The following is an 18,250-nucleotide window of genomic DNA, read 5'->3' on the forward strand; positions in this document are numbered from 1 at the left end:
AGCTGAGGACTTGGAGCCAATAGTCAGGTATCATAGGGCTGTGGATCGCCAGAACATGAACATCAGAAAGACAAAGTAACAAGGGATAGATTCGAAGATGGAGGACAATGCACAGCTCAATTGGTTAACTTGAGCAATTAGTAAAGATTTTGAGGGGAGGAAAGTGAGGCCATAATTGGAGTAATAGGCTGGAAGGGGAATGGGGTGGTGAAGGAAGGCAAGCAACATGAGGAAAAGCATGGGGAGGGGGAGAGGCAGACTATCACTCATGTAAGCATGGATTGGGCCTGGACACACTAGGTATGGATTAGGCATTTCCTTTGGGAAAAGGAAGTGTGCTGGGGGTGGGTAGTAAGAATTTGAGGTCTCATTTTTATCAGTTTTTTGGGGGGGGGGCGGGACTAACTCTTGGGTTACTTCATTAACATACCCAAATCATGTCAGCGTTGTCAGGAAAACTTTAAAGCTAACACATCCAAGTCATCTCAAAATAATCTTTAATGTAGAGGTCTAGAATTTGTCTGGGATTTACATATCATAGGACCAAAAGGCCAGGACCACAGAGCCCAGATAGCTTCCCCTGATTCAGCACATATTACTAGGATGTGAATTTTTGGTTAAACATGATACGATTTGTAAATTGTGCTCCATTAATCTTTGTGATGGTTTGTATGTTACTTCCAGCCTCCCCTTTACAATCTTACTTCCTGCTATTGCCACTTTACACTGGCTGCTTATAAATTTATTTGCTATTCTGACTAGAAGAGGAGAGGGTGGTCAGGCGGGCCAGAGCAAGATACAATTTTAACACAGCATAATTGTACCCACTTCAGTAGGTGGTTGAAAGTGGAGATGTAGCTCATGAGAGCTGAGGAAGTTGATGAATTAGGAGGCCAGGGTGTTTAAATAGACATTAATGTGAATTCTTTGGGTATGAGGAGGGGTTAGTTGGAGAAGACCATGATTCAGGTGTTCAGATCTTTGGGAAAGGGGATGTTGGGGTTGATAGACATGAACAACAAACATCAGGACAGGTGAGATAGAAGGAATGAACCTTAAAGGGCCAATTGATGAATAAAAGCAGAAGAAAGTTTGAGAGCAGTAGGGGAAAGAAATGGGAATACCAACCTCCTCCTGTGCTGAAGCAGGGGGAAGGGAGGGAACATGAGGAAAGGAGCAACCAACACTGGAGAAGGTGGATAAGTAGGAGGAGTTATCAGAAGAAAGCCAAATTTCTGTGAGCAAAAGAAGACTAAAAGAATATACCAGGGAAGAAATCTAGGATGAAGTGGAGTTAGGGATAGAACAGTGGTCCAAAAAACACAGCAGAAGAGGATAAGGACAGGGGAAAGGTAAGGATCAGAGTGTAGGGGGAAGGGATTTTTCACTTTGGTGGCTAGGAGACAGAATCACCGAGATTAGAAGAGCTGTAGAGGAAAATTTATTAGCCACTGAGCAAAGAACTATCTGCTGAATGAGCATTTGCTTGATGGTATTGAAAAAGGGAGAAGGTGGTATAGAGAAAAAAAACAAATCCTGGGTCATATGCAACTAGGAAAGCCAAACTAGGAAATTGTTGGATAGAGGAGGCCCAATGAGAGATTGTCTGCTATTAAAGAGCCAGACTAGAGATGAGGCTCATTTGCTAAGGAGGATGAAAGTCTTTGGCTATAGATAACCATTAAACAGTCACTGCCTGTAAAATGAAAGTGAACCAGGCTCAAAGCTAGGAAGACCTTAGTTTATGTCCTACCTCTGACACATACTTTTCAGTGGGGGAGTTGATCAGTTTTGCCTAATTTTGTCTTCTTTTTCTTTTCTTTTTTTTGGGGGGGTGAGGCAGTTGGGGTTAAGTGACTTGCCCAGGGTCACACAGCTAGTAAGTATCAAGTGTCTGAGGTTGGAATTAAACTCAGGTCCTCCTGAATCCAGGACCAGTGCTTTATCTACTGCGTCACCTATCTGCTCCTTTTCTTTTCTTTTAAAAAAAAATTTCTTTGTTATAATGAATGGCTGGCTCTCTGAGATGGGAGGAAGTCAGATAGAATGGGAAAATCTATGGGAAGTAAAAACAAATTATCAATAAAAATCTGTTTAAAAAAAAGATTTAAGTCAGACATGAACTTCCTCAGTCTCCCTCCTCTATTCTTTTTTGTGTGTGTGTGAGGCAATTGGGGTTAAGTGACTTGCCCAGGGTCACACAGCTAGTAAGTAAGTGTTAAGTGTCTGAGGCCAGATTTGAACTCAGATCCTCCTGACTCCAGGGCCGGTGCTCTATCCACTGCGCCATCTAGCTGCCCCATCCCTCCTCTATTCTTTAAGACTACTAAGCATCATTACTTTCTCTTCCTTCATTCCATTCCTACTACAGAAGACTCATTAAAGTGAATCCTGCTTGTATGCTGGAGTTTACTGCTCCTCACTTTTTATAGAACCTTGTTCTCCAAACCAACCCTCTTATATCCCCGCTCCCTCATCACTTTCTGTCTGAGCGCAGATCACTTTCTATCCTAAAAGCCTGTTCAGATTTCCTCAATGCTAAAGAAGTGTTTCCTTGACCCTTCTGGTGCCTCCAGCTACTCTCATATCCAGTGCTTTGTTGATAAAGGTAAAACTTTGGAATGCAACTGAGGGTTGAGTCTTTTTTTAAAGGTGGGTCGGACTCTATAGATCTACATTCAGTGTCTACCTAATACCTGGATTCCCCACTTTCTGGTAGACCCCTTGTAATCAAGCTTCCTCCCCTCTCATTTCCCTGAAAGTTTGGAATCAATAAACCTCACTCTCTCTTTTCAGCCCTGTTGAAATCAGGGATCTTTTGAAGAAAGCTTAACCAGATGCTGCCCTCTGCTGACCACTGAGATAGAGACTGAGAAAGGTGACAGAGAGAGGGACAGAGACAGACAAAAAGAGGAGAGAGACAGAAACAGAGAGAAACAGATTTGGAGAGATTGCCAGGCCTGGACTCTGGAAGACCTGAGCTAAAATCTGGCCTCGGACACTTACTAGTGTTTGACCCTTGGCAAGTCAATTTCTTCATCTCTAAAATGGGGGTCATAATAGCACCTATCTCCTAGAGCTGTTGAGAGGTTCAAAAGAGATTAATGATAGTAAAGCGTTCAGCAAAATGCCTGGCACATAGTAAGCTCTATAAACTTTAGCTATTATTAGCTATCAGAGAGACTGACAGGCAGAAAAAGACGGTGACAGTGACAGAGATACAAAGACGGTGAAAGAGACAAAGAGAACAAGAGAGACAGAGCAACAGTCAGAGAAAGACTGGAACGAGAAAAAGAGAGAGGAAGGGAGAGAGACAGAAGACAGAGGCAGGGGAGAGAGAGGGAGAGAGAGACAGAGACAGACAGAGAAGAGAAAGGGAGAGGCAAGAGGCAAGAGGCAAGAGGCAAGAGGCAAGAGGCAAGAGGCAAGAGGCAAGAGGCAAGAGGCAAGAGGCAAGAGGCAGAGGGAGAGGGACTTCACAAACGTTTCATTGGCATCCTGGGATAACCCACAGGCGCACTCCCCTAGCGCTGTAAGGCTTTAAAAGCACTTTCCTCACCAATAACCCGCAGAAGGAATTAGTGCAAATACAATTATTCCCATTTTACAGACCAAGGGAAACCAAGGGAGACCTGAGACCAAGGGAGGTTCAGGGACTTGCCTATTGTCACACAGCCCGTGTAGAGGACAGACACTCAAACCCCGGATTTTGTGGCTCGGAGCCCAGTGCTCTTTGCACCGCCCCGCGCAGGGAGGGCACATCTTCCATCAACCACTGGGCATACCTTTCTATGCTCTTTTTCGGAGGTCTTGGAGAAGAGTTACGTCAGGGGCCCAGAGCAGGGGCTGTGGAAAATGCATTTAACTAAAAGAGCCAGGTAGTGATTTGGGAGGGTAGAGATCCCAGGACAAGGCTAGCGCCCCGGAGCCTGCATTGCATCTGGGAAACACCTCGCTCCCCTTTCTGCTTTTCGACTAATCTAGTCAGGCGATCTGACAAGCACAGGTGGGAGGAGTTGAGAGGCTGAGTCTGCGCACCGTGGAAGTCCTAGGCAGGGGGCGCTCCCAGACGTCGGGAGACTTTATGCAGTTCTCGCGAGTGTCGAGACTTCCTGTCAAGACACCGGAAGAAGCTCTTTCGCTGCATGGCCACCCCCGATCCATCTGGAGCCGCACGTTGAGGAACTATACCAGCCGGCACCATGCAGTCGGACGACGTAAGTTTCCCCAGTCTTTTTCGGGACCTAGGGAGCGTCGGAGGAGATGCGACCCTGAGCCAGGAAGGGGAAGGGACAAATCTCGGCAGCTGTCCCCAAATCAAGTCGCTGTGTGAAGCCACTTCCAGGCTCTCGCTTCCCTTTTGAACGAGGCTCAGTGTCCACGCGTTCCGACCCTGGGTGGGGGAGCCCGGCTCCGAGCCCCCTGCCCTGCCCGGTGTCCTCGCCTCGGGCCCTACCGCAGACCTCCGACCTTCGCCCTTTGTAGAGCGAAGCAGGGTAGAAGCATCCTCACTAGTGTGTAGTAAGTTGTTGGCTTTGTAAAATAGAGACGGAGAGAAAGGCAGAGAAATAGGAAAAGTAAAAGGACTCAAATAAATCTCAGGTCTCATCATTATGGTTGTTCTCTCCAACAGTGCAGCCCCAGTGCTGGGTCTATTCGATCGAGTATTAAACTGTGCAAGTTTATTAAGTATGCTGTCTCCCCCTTTTCCAACTCCTGAGACAAGGGGGGAAACCCCCGAAATTGTAGGTTTAATGATCATTTACAGCTTAACACTTGGGATTTGTTTTTGTTGGGATGAGCCTTAAAGTGAACTTCACTGATGTTGATATTCATTCTATGTTTTATTTTTGTTCCAGTATGGAGGAGCTTAGGGGTAGATTCCCTTTACTTTCATTACCATCATCCTAGGCCTTGAACCCTCCTAACCGGCCATATTTTGTTTACTTATCCCAAGAAGGGAATGCTGTCTATTTCACACTTGAGGCCAGAGAGGCTAATTTACTTGGCTAAGATAGCAGTGGTGTCTGGGATAGCGGGAATTCACACCCAGGGCATTGGATCATCAACCTAATTGAGACTAGAACAAGTTTCCTTTTTTTGTTTTTTTTTTATCCCGAGCTCCAAGTACAATGCTTGGTGCATAAAAGATGCTTAACAAATGCTTGTTGAATCAGTTTATTTTTAACATTATGCTATGCTAGTACTCCTAGAATAATAATAACTAGCATTTATATGGCGCTTTAAAAGTTTGCAAAGCACTTTATAAGTATGATTTCATTTGATCCTCACAACAACTCTGCAAAGTAGGTGCTGTTATTATCCTGATTTTACAGATAAGGAAATTGAGGCAAGCAGGTTAAGTGACTTCACCAGGATCACATAGGTGCTGAGTGTCTGAGACTGGATTTGAACTCAGGTCTTCCTGACCCCAAGTCCAGTACTATCCACTGTGCCACCTAGATCTCATGACTTATTTGTATATTTGTATATATACTCTAACTTGCTGTAAACGTACAAGGGCATGGACTTTGTCTTATTTAATCTTTGTGTTTTGTCCAGCCCGTATCACAGTGTTCTGTACCCAGTAAATGCATACAAAATACCTGTCTTTTTTTTTTGCGGGGCAATGGGGGTTAAGTGACTTTGCCCAGGGTCACACAGCTAGTAAGTGTCAAGCGTCTGAGACCGAATTTGAACTCAGGTCCTCCTGAATCCAGGGCTGGTGCTTTATCCACTGCGCCACCTAGCCGCCCCCATCAATGTTTAAGTTGTTGAATTTAGGAAACTCCTATATGTAACAAATTATTTAAAATAGGTCCCTCAGATAATGGTTTAGCTTGTGATAATGATTTTGGGATGGGAAATCAGACTAGCAATTTTTCTTTGTCTTTAAAAGTTAGCCCATTTTGCCAAACACTTTTTCCTGTCATACAGGAACCATAGCATTTAGAACCTCAAGGATCCATGGAACTTGACCCTCTTGTTTTACAGATTGATGTCGAGAGAGAGAAAGTAACTTGCCCAAGGTCACATAGCTAGTTTAATGCTACATCTATGTTCAACTATTCTGACTTTTAGGTCAGATCTTCCCACTATATAATACTACCTCTCATCTTCTCTGAGTATATTTCTCCAGGTCTGTTTTCTTCTGTAAGGCAGGACTTATGTGTTTATGTCTGTCAGTTGGAACTACTAAAGTCTATTTTTCCTTTGTCTTTGCAGGTTATCTGGGATATGCTTGGAAACAAGCAGTTTTGTTCTTACAAAATGAAGTGAGAATCTAATTTCTAATTTTGGTGCCTGGGGGTGGGGGTAAGGGAGTACCTAGTATAATACTAGTAATTCATATTACTGTCTCTTTGCCTTCCTGCCCCCCAGAACCAAGACCCAGAACTTTTGTCGAAATGAATACAACCTAACAGGATTGTGTAACCGGTCTTCCTGCCCATTAGCCAATAGCCAGTATGCTACCATCAAAGAAGAGAAAGGTAAGAACCCAGTTTTTTCTCCTTTATAGGATTGTGCTTGATAAGTTTTTGTGAACCTCATCTGAGTGTCAGTGTTCCCAGTAATAATGGCACATACTTTTCTCTTTCTCAGGTCAGTGCTACTTGTATATGAAGGTGATAGAACGAGCAGCTTTCCCTAGGCGCCTATGGGAGCGGGTAAGACTTAGAAGTGAAAAAGGAAGAGAAGCCATATACCTATTCTGCCTACTCCCTACCCCAGTCATTTTAGTCAGGTGTCCTTTTTCAAGGTGCTCTGAAATGCAACTGCTGAAGCCTTCGTAATTGACATCTGTGTGAAAGATCTTTTGAGAACCTTACTGATAAGAAACTGTAGTTGGCTATTAAAAAAAAAAAAGACCCTTCCATTTTCAACTCCCACCATAAGCTTCTTTTTTGGTTTGACAGGTCCGACTCAGTAAGAATTATGAGAAAGCTCTGGAGCAAATAGATGAAAATCTTATTTACTGGCCTCGCTTCCTTCGACACAAATGTAAACAGCGTTTCACTAAGATTACCCAGTACCTGATTCGAATCCGTAAACTTACTTTAAAACGACAGTAAGTGCCATAATCCCCCCAACCCACCCCATATCTATCTATCTATCTATCTATCTATCTATCTATCTATCTATCTATCTATCTATATTTATTTTTGGTGAGGCAATTGGGGTTAAGTGACTTGCCCAGGGTCTCACAGCTAGTAAGTGTTAAGTGTCTGAGGCCGGATTTGAAATCAGGTCCTCCTGAATCCAGGGCTGGTGCTTTATCCACTGTGACACCTAGCTGCCCATAAGTAGTCTTTTCTGACAAGTTATTGAAAAGAGAGGAAAGGAAATGACTTGAAGCTGAATAGCTTATTTTTTTTTAGATTTTCAATATTGTGCCTTTTGCAACAACGCATTGCCTTGCAAAAAACTATAGAAAAATGATTATGATTATCATACTTTTAAAAAATGTTGGTGAAACTTTTTTTAAGGTATCAGCCACTGAAAACTTTAAACTACTATTATCTCTGCTAGCATCCTCTGTCTCTATTATTCTGAGAGTATCACATTAGTGACTAAGAAACATTCGTCAACATAGCAAATATGACAGCGTTTCACAGAAAATTCCTTGTTCTTACACCAAAGCATTAATCTTTGGAATATTAATAAAGATTTTGTAGAGTTGAGAAGGACTGCTATGTGGTGCAGTGGATAGAGTTCCAGGCCTGGAGTCAGGCCAGGAGGACTGATCTTCCTGAATTCAAATCTGACCTCAGATACTTACTATCTGTATGACCCTGGGCAAGCCACTTAACCCTGTTTGCTCAGTTTCCTTATATGTAAAAGGAGCTGGAGAAGGAAGTAGCAAACCACTCCAATATTTTTGACAAGAAAACCCCAAACAGGATCACAAAGAGTCAGACTTGAGACTGAAAATGACTGAACAGCAGAGCTAAGAAAGGTATATAGGTAGTTACTAATATTCTCTGGATCACTTTTGGGGGGGGGGTAATAATAAGCCCATAATTTTTTCCAAGCATTTGGCATCCTTTCTTGGAAAATAGTTCCTTCAATACCCTCAAAATTCTGTTATTTCCATCATGAACTTACTCTTTGTATACTTGGTCTAGTTCCACTTCTCTTCCTTCCATCTTTGTTTGATTTAGTGCTATTTTGACATCTTTAATTCATGAAAGACCACAATTTTAGTTTCTAGTTGTGGTGGCTCCATTGTTGTTTAATAGAGGATATAATTTGGGTTTTTTTTTTGGTGGGGTAATGAGGGTTAAGTGGGTTAAGAGGGTTAAGCCCAGGGTCACACAGCTAGTGTCAGGTGTCCAAAACCAGATTTGAACTCGAGTCTTCCTGAATCCATGACTGGTGCTTTATCCACTGCACCACCTAGCTGCCCCAAGGATATAATTTGTTACAGAAATCTTGATAGTTTTTTTCCGATTTTTCTTTTTGGTCCTTCAGGTTTCATTTTTAAATACCCATGATAATTGTCTTAATTGAATGTATTGCCAAGTATTCTGAAAATTTGGGGGGGGGTGGTTTCCCACTATTGCTTCTTGCTGTTTTTTTTTTTTTTGTGAGGCAATTGGGGTTAAGTGACTTGCCCAGGGTCACACAGCTAGTAAGTGTTAAGTGTCTGAGGCTGGACTTGAACTCAGGTACTCCTGACTCCAGGCCAGTGCTCTATCCACTGCGCCACCTAGCTGCCCCCTTGCTGTTTTAATAAAGAGATACTGCTCATAATCTTTCAGCATTCTCCTTTGTAAGATTTTAGAAATGAGTTTATATTGTAAACCAATGTTGCCTTTAGATCTTTCTGATTGGCATGAAAATTTGCTATTTTGAATTGTTTTCTAGACTCTCTTTATTTCCTCTTGCAGGTTGATTTATATTGGTTAAACTAATTTAGGGAAATGGTGATGGTGAAATTTGTGTTGTTTTGTCCATTATCCTCCCTTTTTATTATTATTTTTATTTCTTTTTAATTTTTTCGCGGGGCAATGAGGGTGAGGTGACTTGCCCAGGGTCACACAGCTAGTAAATGTCAAGTGTCTGAGGCCGGATTTGAACTCAGGTCTTCCTGAATCCAGGACCGGTGCTTTATCCACTCTGCCACCTAGCTGCCCCCATTACCTTCCCTTTAAAAAAAAAAATCAAAATGTAAATTTTTCTTTCTTTTTTTAAAAATAATAATTGATTTAAAGTTTTGAATTCCAAATTCTATCCCTCTTTCCCTCCCTCACCTACCTCCTCCTGAGGTGGTAAGCAGTCATATGGGTTACACATATGCAGTTATGTAAAACATTACCATATTAGTCATTTTGTGTAAGAAAACTTGAATAAAAGGAAAAAATGAAGGAAAGTGAAAAATAGCATGCTTCAGTCTCTGTTCAATCAATATCAGTTCTTTTTTTGGAGGTGAATATTATTAATTAATTTATCATTAGTTCTTTTGGATTGCCTTGGATCATTGTATTGCTGAGGTTAAGTTATTCACAGTTCTTCATCAAACAATATTGCTGTCACCGTGCACAACATTCTCCTGGTTCTATTCACTTCACTATACATCAATACATATAAGTCTTTCCAGGCCTTTCTGAAATTGTGTTTGTCATTTCTTATAGCACAATAATATCCCATCACCACAGCTTGTTTAGCCATTCCCCAGTTGATGGGCATTCCTTTGATTTCCAATTCTTAGCCATCACAAAAAGAGTTGCTATAAATATTTTTGTACAAGTAGGTCTTTTTTTCTCTTTTTTGGGATGTCTTTGGATATAAACCTAGCCAGTGGTATTTCTGGATCAAAAGGTGTGCACAGTTCTGTAGCCCTTTGGTCATAGTTCCAAATTTCTCTCCAGAATGGTTGGATCAATTCATAACTCCAACAGTGGATTAGCATCCCAGCTTTCCTACATCCCCTCCTACATCCAATATTTTCCTTTTTTGTTGTATTTGGCACTCTGATAGGTGTGAGGTGATACCTCAGAGTTGTTTTAATTTGCACAAAATGTAAAATTTGAGACTAAAGTTGTTTCAGTTGTAACACTTATATCTTCTATTTGTTCTCATTTGATATGGTAATCTGGCTATATACCCAGCTGATTGGAAAATTGACCCCCCTCTTGGAAAGTAGTTGTTTTCTGTCAGGATATAATTAATTACATTTTGATGATGTTATTCAATGCCTGCATGATATAGGGGTTCCTCTTTCTTTCTTGTGTTTTCTTTTTCTCACTTTCTCTCTCACTCTCTTCCCCTTCCTCTAATCCTCTCCCTGTCTCTCATTTCTCCTTTAATTTTTTTAAATTCTGAGCTTAAACTCCAAAAAAAGGACATAAAAATAGGATTGTGTTTGAAATTGTGTGTCTCTGTTTCATAGTTTGCTTTTAAATAATGTGTGTGTGTGTAATTTAAATGCTACTTTAACAATTGCCCTTTTTGTGCTTCCTTCTTTTTCTCTTTTTTGCATTTTAAAACTTATTTATTGACCTTCTTTTTGGCTATCACTATTACTAATCCTCTCTTGTCCCCTCAACTCCCTCACACCCCAAATTAAAAACAGAGAGGAAGAAAAATGCTTGTAACACATGAACATAATCAAGTAAAACAAATCCACACAATGTCCATAACTAAAACTTAAATATATTTTTTTTCATCTTGAGTCAGTCACTTCTTTGTCATTTGTCAGGAAGTAGGTAACATTCTTCATCACAGATTCTCAAGACTTGGTTGGTCATTGCTTAATAGGAATTCTAAAGTGTTTCAGAGTTTTTTTCTTTTTTCTTTTGGGTATATGGTTTGTCATTGTAAAAAATGTTCTCAAGGCAGCTGGGTGGTACAGTGGATAGAGCACCAGCCCTGGAGTCAGAAGGACCTGAGTTCAAATCCAGTCTCAGACATTTGACACTTACTAGCTGTGTGACCCTGGGCAAGTCACTTAACCCCAGTTGCCTCCTTCCCCCCCCCAAAAAAAGTTCTCCTGGTTCTATTCACTTCACTTTGCATCAATTCATACTTTTCAGCATCCTTTCCATCATTTTTTATGGTGTAATAATATAACAGTATGTTCATATACCATAGTGGGGTTAACCATTCTGTAGTTCAGGGTTTTTAAACTTTTTCCACTCATGACCCCTTTTTATCTTCTATGGTAGGGGCTCATAACCTTTTTTGTATTATGGACCCCTTAGGCAGTTTGGTGAAGCCTGTGGACCCTTCTCAGAATAATGTTTTTAAATGCATAAGATAGAATACATAGGACTACCAAGGAAACCAACTATATTGAAAAACAATTATAAGAATTTTTAAAAAACAAGTTCACAGACCTCAGATTAACAACTTGTTCTGTAGTATTTTAGAGAATAAGCTGCAGTTATTTTCATGATTGCCTTTTTGCAAATGCTTATCATAGTCAGTGCACTATGAGATGATTGGCATGTCTAATAAAAAGATATTTCATGTTGTCTTTGGGTATACAGTACCATGAAACCAACTCCAACTCCTTAGTATTTCCTTCTCCAAAGAGAACCTTTGATCCATCCATCCTTTTATTTATTTGTTTTGTTTCTTCTTTTTTTTTTTTTTAGTGAGGCAATTGGGGTTAAGTGACTTGCCCAGGGTCACACAGCTAGTGAGTATTAAGTGTCTGAGGCCGGATTTGAACCCAGGCACTCCTGAATCCAGGGCCGGTGCTCTATCCACTGCGCCACCTAGCTGCCCCCATCCTTTTATTTAACCACAACTTTCTTTTGTCTTTAGATTTCATATATAGAAAGGTAAGATTGACTGAGATGATTCAGGCTCTCTAGTAATGTCCACCTCTTGATCACTAAATACATTTCTCAGCTTTATTAGCACTAGCACTACTATTGCACCATGACTACCATTTATGTAACCCTTGCTGGAAAACTCAAGCCTTTATGACATGGTGGAACGTGCCAGAGTTTGTGCCTGATGCCAGTCTTAAAACCCCAGGACCACCTCCAGGCCACACTGAAGTGCCTGAATGGGACTCTGTGGAAGTTGTGGACTAATCTGTTTGAGCCAAGTCTTAAAGAGACAGCCCTTGTTTCTTTCATTTTGTATCAGAGTAGAAGAATGTGTTGTTGTGTAATTAATTTTTATTTCTCTTTTATAGGAGGAAACTTGTTCCCTTGAGCAAAAAGGTGGAAAGGCGTGAAAAAAGACGAGAGGTAAAATTAATTTGGGGCACAGGGAGGGGACTTCTGAGAATGGTTTGATTAGCTTAGCCTCTGAGCTGCCCATAGTTTGGATTTCAGCTGGACAAAGAAAGAACTATTGCTTCATCCCACAGTGTTGATAAAACATGTTTTCCATAATACCAAGATTATTGTCCCATGGCTTTCATCCTGTATTAAAGTGTTGGTATTTTTAGGGTATATGGACTAAACCAGAAGGAAAACCACATTAATAGTTTGTTCTGGGATTGTTTGTTCCTTTGGAGATTACTTGGTGTTTTTAAAAATAAACAGCTAAAGGTTATCAGTGTGCCACATTCTTGACTGCTTGCTCTATCTCAGACTCCAGTTTCATATTTCCAGCTTGGTGTCCTACCAGTACATCAAGCTCATCATGTCTGAAACTGACCTCACTCATCTTGTTTCATTCCCCCAAAGTATTTCTTTTTTCTTTTTAAGTGAGGCAATTGGGCTTAAGTGACTTGCCCAGGGTCACACAGCTAGTAAGTGTTAAGTGTCTGAGGCCGGATTTGAACTCAGGTACTCCTGACTCCAGGGCCGGTGCTCTATCCTCTGCGCCACCTAGCTGCCCCACCAAAGTATTTCTTTTTAACCTCCTTATTTCTATTAACCTGGAGATAGAGCTACTAGGTCCATAGTCTGAATTCCACCTGAGACATTTGCTAGCTTTGTGGTCCTGGGAAAGTCACTTCACCTCTGCCTGCCTTGGTTTTTTTATTTGTAAAATGGCAGCAGTAACAGTAACTATCTCCAGGGTTCTTGTGGGGTTCAAATAGGGTAATATTCGTAAAGGGCTTTGCAAACTTTTAAACAGTATTTAAATGCTAACTGTCGTTATTATCAGTGACAGCAGTGTTTTGTCTCCTTCAAGTTATCATTATCTCCTGCTTCTCCCACAGTAGTAAAATCACATACTCTCACATTTTCTGGCCTTCCCATTTCTACCACCATTCTAGCACAGGTCCTTCTATACCTTTACTCAAGTGTATTGTAGTAGACTGTTGATTGATTTCCAGTTTATCTAACAGTTCATCTTATATACTGTGAGGCTCATGAGTAAGTCACTTATTCTGTGGATTTTTAAAGTGTAATATAAATGTCTCATTAGTATTAGTTGCTTTGCAGTGTGATAGCTTTAAGTTTCTGGCCTCATCTATTATTATTCCTGTGTTCACTATACCAAACTGTACAACTCAGTATTCCTCAAATTGCCCTCAGCTTTATCTTCTCATTCTCCTTCAAGTATCATTTGTTCCAGCCAAACTGAATTATTCCTCTTCCCTTCTTAAACAATCCTCTTTGCCTCTTCTCATGCCACTTCCCCTGTGGACTGTCTTACCCAAGCTCCCCATCTCTTATCTATCCAAATCCTAATCTAACTCTTTGAATTCTAAAGTACTAGTTAACACATCATACTTCTCATCTATCACTTAACACAGTGTACCTTGTAGGGTTTCCTTTGTTTCTTTTTCTTTTTTGGTCTTTTCTGTATTAGAATGGTACTTAAAGACAAGGATCCTGCTTTATTGCTTTTAGTATCTTTCTCAGTACTTTGAATATAGTAGGCACACCATAAAATTGAGCTGAACCTAAACTTGGTATCTTCTTTCAGGGTGGCTAGTTATTGGTAAAGAGGGGCAAGCAAGGAGGGGTGGGGGAGTATGGAAATTTGGGGAGAAGGAATACAGCGCTGACATAAGGCCTGTGAAGTTTGTCTTTACATCCTTTCTGATGTGCTTTAAATCACCTATCCAATGATGTCTTTCTTTATCCAAGTAAAGCTTGGTTCTGATATGCTTCAAACCTCTCTCCCACTTGTGTTAAAAATGTTTTATAAATAGTCATTGAGAAAATGAAACTAGAAGGAGCCTGCCTCCCTTTGGATGATGAATTCTGTGAAAGCAGAGATCATTATGTAAAAGCTTCTAATTCCTAGTATTCCTTAGCACCATTACATTTTTAGAACGTGGCAATTACTCTTTCCAGGCTTTGCAAAGTTGAGGACTCTGGATGCCTCAATTCTAGAGATGCTTAAACATGTGCAATGGCTTTGTCTACATTTGTCTAACATTGTTAAAAATGGAAATATTTGTTAGGTATTAACTTTAGAGATGATTGAGACAATTTTGTAGGAGAATTTAGGGAAATGGGTTCCTTGTTGGTTAGTGTTACTGATACTAGAACCCGTATCTTTTCTTGTTCAAACCTTTTAGCTTTTCAGACCCAAGGGTGCTAATTTTTCTTTATATTGATGCAATACATTTTTTTTTCTTTCAGGAAAAAGCATTAATAGCTGCTCAGCTAGATAATGCAATAGAAAAGGAATTATTGGAGAGGCTAAAACAAGATACGGTAAGACATTTGGATAATGGGATGCATAATTAAAAATTTTTTAAACTGTTTCCTTTGCTAATGGAAATTGGGAATATTTAATTTTTTTTGGTGAGGGCATTTGCCAGGGGAGAAAGGGACCTGAAGATAGAAGTAGAAGAGAATCCACTGGTTTCTTCAGTATCTTCCATAGAGGGAACTTTAGGGGTGTAGTAACAAGATTTAGAGTCAGGATTGAATTGAATTGAGTTGAAATCTTGGCTTTTTTTTTTTTTTTAGTGAGGCAATTGGGGGTTAAGTGACTTACCCAGGGTCACAGAGCTAGTAAGTGTTAAGTGTCTGAGGCCGGATTTGAACTCAGGTACTTCTGATTCCAGGGCCGGTGCTCTATCCACTGCGCCACCAGCTGCCCCCAATATTGGCTTTTGATACTAGTTTTTGACTGTTGGCAAACACCTTGAATTCTTTGTGCCTTAGTTCCCTCATTTGAAAAAAAAAATGGATAACAGTTGTATTACCTCCCTCACAAAATGAAAATGCTTTTTAAGCCAAAAAAAACTATAAATGGAGGCTATTTTTTATTTTATTTGATATTATTGCTAATTTTATTTTAGAAAATTATATTGTCATATATATTTGTCATAGTTTCCACTATCCTCTTGCTTCTCCCAAAAAAACTTTTTTTTTTCCCTTCTGGTTTTTGTTTTTGGTGGGGCAATGAGGGTTAAGTGACTTGCCCAGGGTCACATAGCTAGTAAGTATCAAGTGTCTGAGGTCGGATTTTAACTCAGGTACTCCTGAATCCAGGGCTGGTGCTTTATCCACTGGCGCCACCTAGCTGCCCCCCCAAAAAACCTTTTAAGCCAGTTTTGTACATTTCCCTGTACATTACTCTCAACTTCAAAGAAATAATTAGCACAAACCAATTCAGCCGGTTGGCCCTTAAGTTTAAGCCATCCCAGCTCCTTTTCTTTCTTTTGCTGTGAAGTATTCAAAACAAGGTAAAGGTACTTGAAGAGTCTGGTGTTTGACCACTGGGGTGTTAATGGTTAGGCAGTATACTTGTTAGAAAGTAGGATTCCAGGTACTGTTTTCTGTTGTGATTAAAGCCAAATCTCTTATGTTGTGTTCCTCAGTATGGTGACATCTACAACTTCCCCATTCATGCCTTTGACAAAGCTTTGGAACATCAGGAGGTTGAAAGTGACTACTCAGATACTGAAGAGAAAGATGAGGATGAAGAGGAGGAAGAAGATGATGATGTAAACTTTGTTGACATTTTTCATACATTTACACCACTGCTTTAGGACTAGTTCCTTATAAAGAACCAGCATAACTTACATCTTCAGTCTCTTTGCTAGCAATAATTATTTGGTTCTGATTACTTTTCTGCCACCACTGAGAGCTAATTATTGTTCATCTGCCTTGCCTGTAACCAAGCAACTGCTGATGGATGGATGCATGTTTCTCAGTTCATCAGTGAAACTTAACTGTTAAGGGCTAAAATTCTAGCTAAACTGTCTAAAATATCTAATGAGTGGTCACCAATAAATTATAAGCTTTAGCAAGAGTTAGACTTTTAAGCATTTATTAAGGAGAATAAGAATTCGGTAGAGAGAGAGAAAGGCCTAGATTCCTATCTATTAAAGGGAGAGCACATTTCTAGCTCCACTCTCCACCAGAGTCCAGAGGAAAGAGAGCCAGACAGAGTGCTACTCTCTTCCTTCTTCCTCCCATTACCCCGCTCACTTCCTGACGCCAAAGAAAAGACTCCTGGTCTTGCCCTCAAAGACCTTCGCTTCATGGGCGGAACTCTTCTACAGTAAGTCTCCAGCAGGTGGTGTCATTCCAATCGTAACATTACCAAGGGGCCAAACAAATATCCTAAACTGTACCTAAGTTTGTGGAAAGTATAGTTACTTAGTACAGCCTTCAGGATTCTTTTAGACTTTATTCCTAATAGTCAATTCAGTTTAATAGAAGAGCTAATTGAACAAGTAGATGTTTCTAACCACATGGCAGGTGTCTTAGAAAAAATGTTTGTTATGAACAATATTTGATTTAAGATTACTACATATTAACCTTTTGGGAGCCTTTTCTATGGGTCAGTTAACAATGAGGGCTTTCCTACTTTGTTTACTTCTAATTCTAAGAGATTCTATGTTTGGTGAACTGGAAAGCATTGCAACAAGTAATAACAGCTAGGTTTGCATACGTGCACATAAGCTTTAATCTGTTTTTACCTTGTTGCTTCTTCCTTTAATTGGTAACTCCTTTTGACCCTTCAAAACAACTACTACACTTTTTAAATGAATCATTTTGAAAGGTTATAAAAGATGTTGGCCACTTGGAGCCAGCCTTGATCCTTCCAGCTGTGTTTTGTATCTAACAGTGATGGTTTCTTTCAGGACTTGAACAAAAGGGAATTTGTGGAAGATGATGAGGTGGAAGAGAGTGACATTAGTGATTTTGAGGTGAGTTGTATAGATACAAAAGGCTCTGTCCTGGCAGGTTGGAGAGATGGAATGTGAGGATATTCAGAATATTCAGAAACACTCACAGATTTCCAGTTTCTAAATTTTTAGAGCATGATTATGTGGCTCTCATAGGAAATAGTGGGAGTGGATGGAATAGACTTTGTAATCATCAGTCCACGTGTGCACTTACACATTATGCTTTTTTTTTTTTTGGTCACTCATTCCTTGCTAGGATATGGATAATTTAGAAGCTACCAGTGAAGATGATCAGGAGGAGAGATCATCCAGTGAAGAAGATCGAGCTGCTCCTGCCAAACACAAAGGCAAAGCCCCACTCAAAGGCCCCGTGAAGAGAAAGCGAGCCTATGTGAAAGTAGAGTATGAGCAGGAGACAGAAACAGCCACCAGAGCCCAGACTGCTTGATCATCTTCAGGCATTTTGTAAAGAGACAGAAATAAGGAATATTTTAATTTTTCCATCTTTTAAAAGATCCATGCTCTCCCATTTTGTGTTTAAAGGCTTTGTTTTTTAAACACACCATTTCATCCAAATACTTACTTTTTTCTGCGTGAAGAAATAGAGAAAACCTCAAATTTTGATCAGTATTTTCATGGGAGAGGCAGAATTATTACAGTAACAGTTGGGCTGGAGAAGACTTGGGCTTTAAGCTTGTGGATAAAAACATACCTGCAGCCTTAGAGTGGCCTATCATCATGCCACTTTATTTTACTCTTGTTGTTTAGTCATGTCTTTTCATGACCTCATTTGGAGTTTTCTTGGCAAAGGTACTAGAGTGGTTTATCATTTCCTTTTCCAGCTCATTTTATAAATGAGGAAACTGAGGCAGATAGGGTTAAATGACTTGAACAGGGTTATACAGCTACTAAGTATCTAAGGCCAGGTCTGAGCTCAGGTCTTCCTGACTCTAGGCCTGGCATTCACCTAGCTGTCCTTGATTTCACTCTCCTTTTGCTTAATTAAGACTTTTTTTGCTCTTCTTGGTCCCTACTCCTATGGAGTTAAGGGGAAGAAACAGGCTACCCTACTTCCAGTCACTTTTATACTGAGTGGGAAATTGTTCTCCTGAACATACCCTTGTCATCCAAACTTTTGGGAAGACACCTTCCGGAATCCTTTTCTTCAGGTTAATGGATGGTGAAGGAAAGGTAATATTTTATCTTCAAAATAAGAAAAAATATATTTATTAT

At 40.3% G+C, this 18,250-nt stretch overlaps 1 protein-coding gene across 1 annotated transcript; it reads left to right on the forward strand.

Annotated features, from left to right (window-relative positions):
• Positions 1-4,083: 4,083 nt before the first annotated feature.
• On the forward strand, positions 4,084-18,228 carry MAK16 (MAK16 homolog). Its single transcript, XM_043987628.1, has 10 exons — positions 4,084-4,217; positions 6,226-6,275; positions 6,382-6,491; positions 6,604-6,668; positions 6,918-7,069; positions 12,152-12,206; positions 14,511-14,585; positions 15,701-15,826; positions 16,973-17,038; positions 17,274-18,228. The coding sequence occupies exons 1-10, from the start codon at positions 4,203-4,205 to the stop codon at positions 17,463-17,465; spliced, it is 906 nt and encodes a 301-aa protein (XP_043843563.1). The 5' UTR covers positions 4,084-4,202; the 3' UTR covers positions 17,466-18,228.
• The last annotated feature ends 22 nt before the right edge of the window (positions 18,229-18,250 follow it).

Source organism: Dromiciops gliroides, chromosome 2 (genome assembly GCF_019393635.1).
Source record: "Dromiciops gliroides isolate mDroGli1 chromosome 2, mDroGli1.pri, whole genome shotgun sequence".
In the NCBI taxonomy this organism is placed as follows: domain Eukaryota; kingdom Metazoa; phylum Chordata; class Mammalia; order Microbiotheria; family Microbiotheriidae; genus Dromiciops; species Dromiciops gliroides.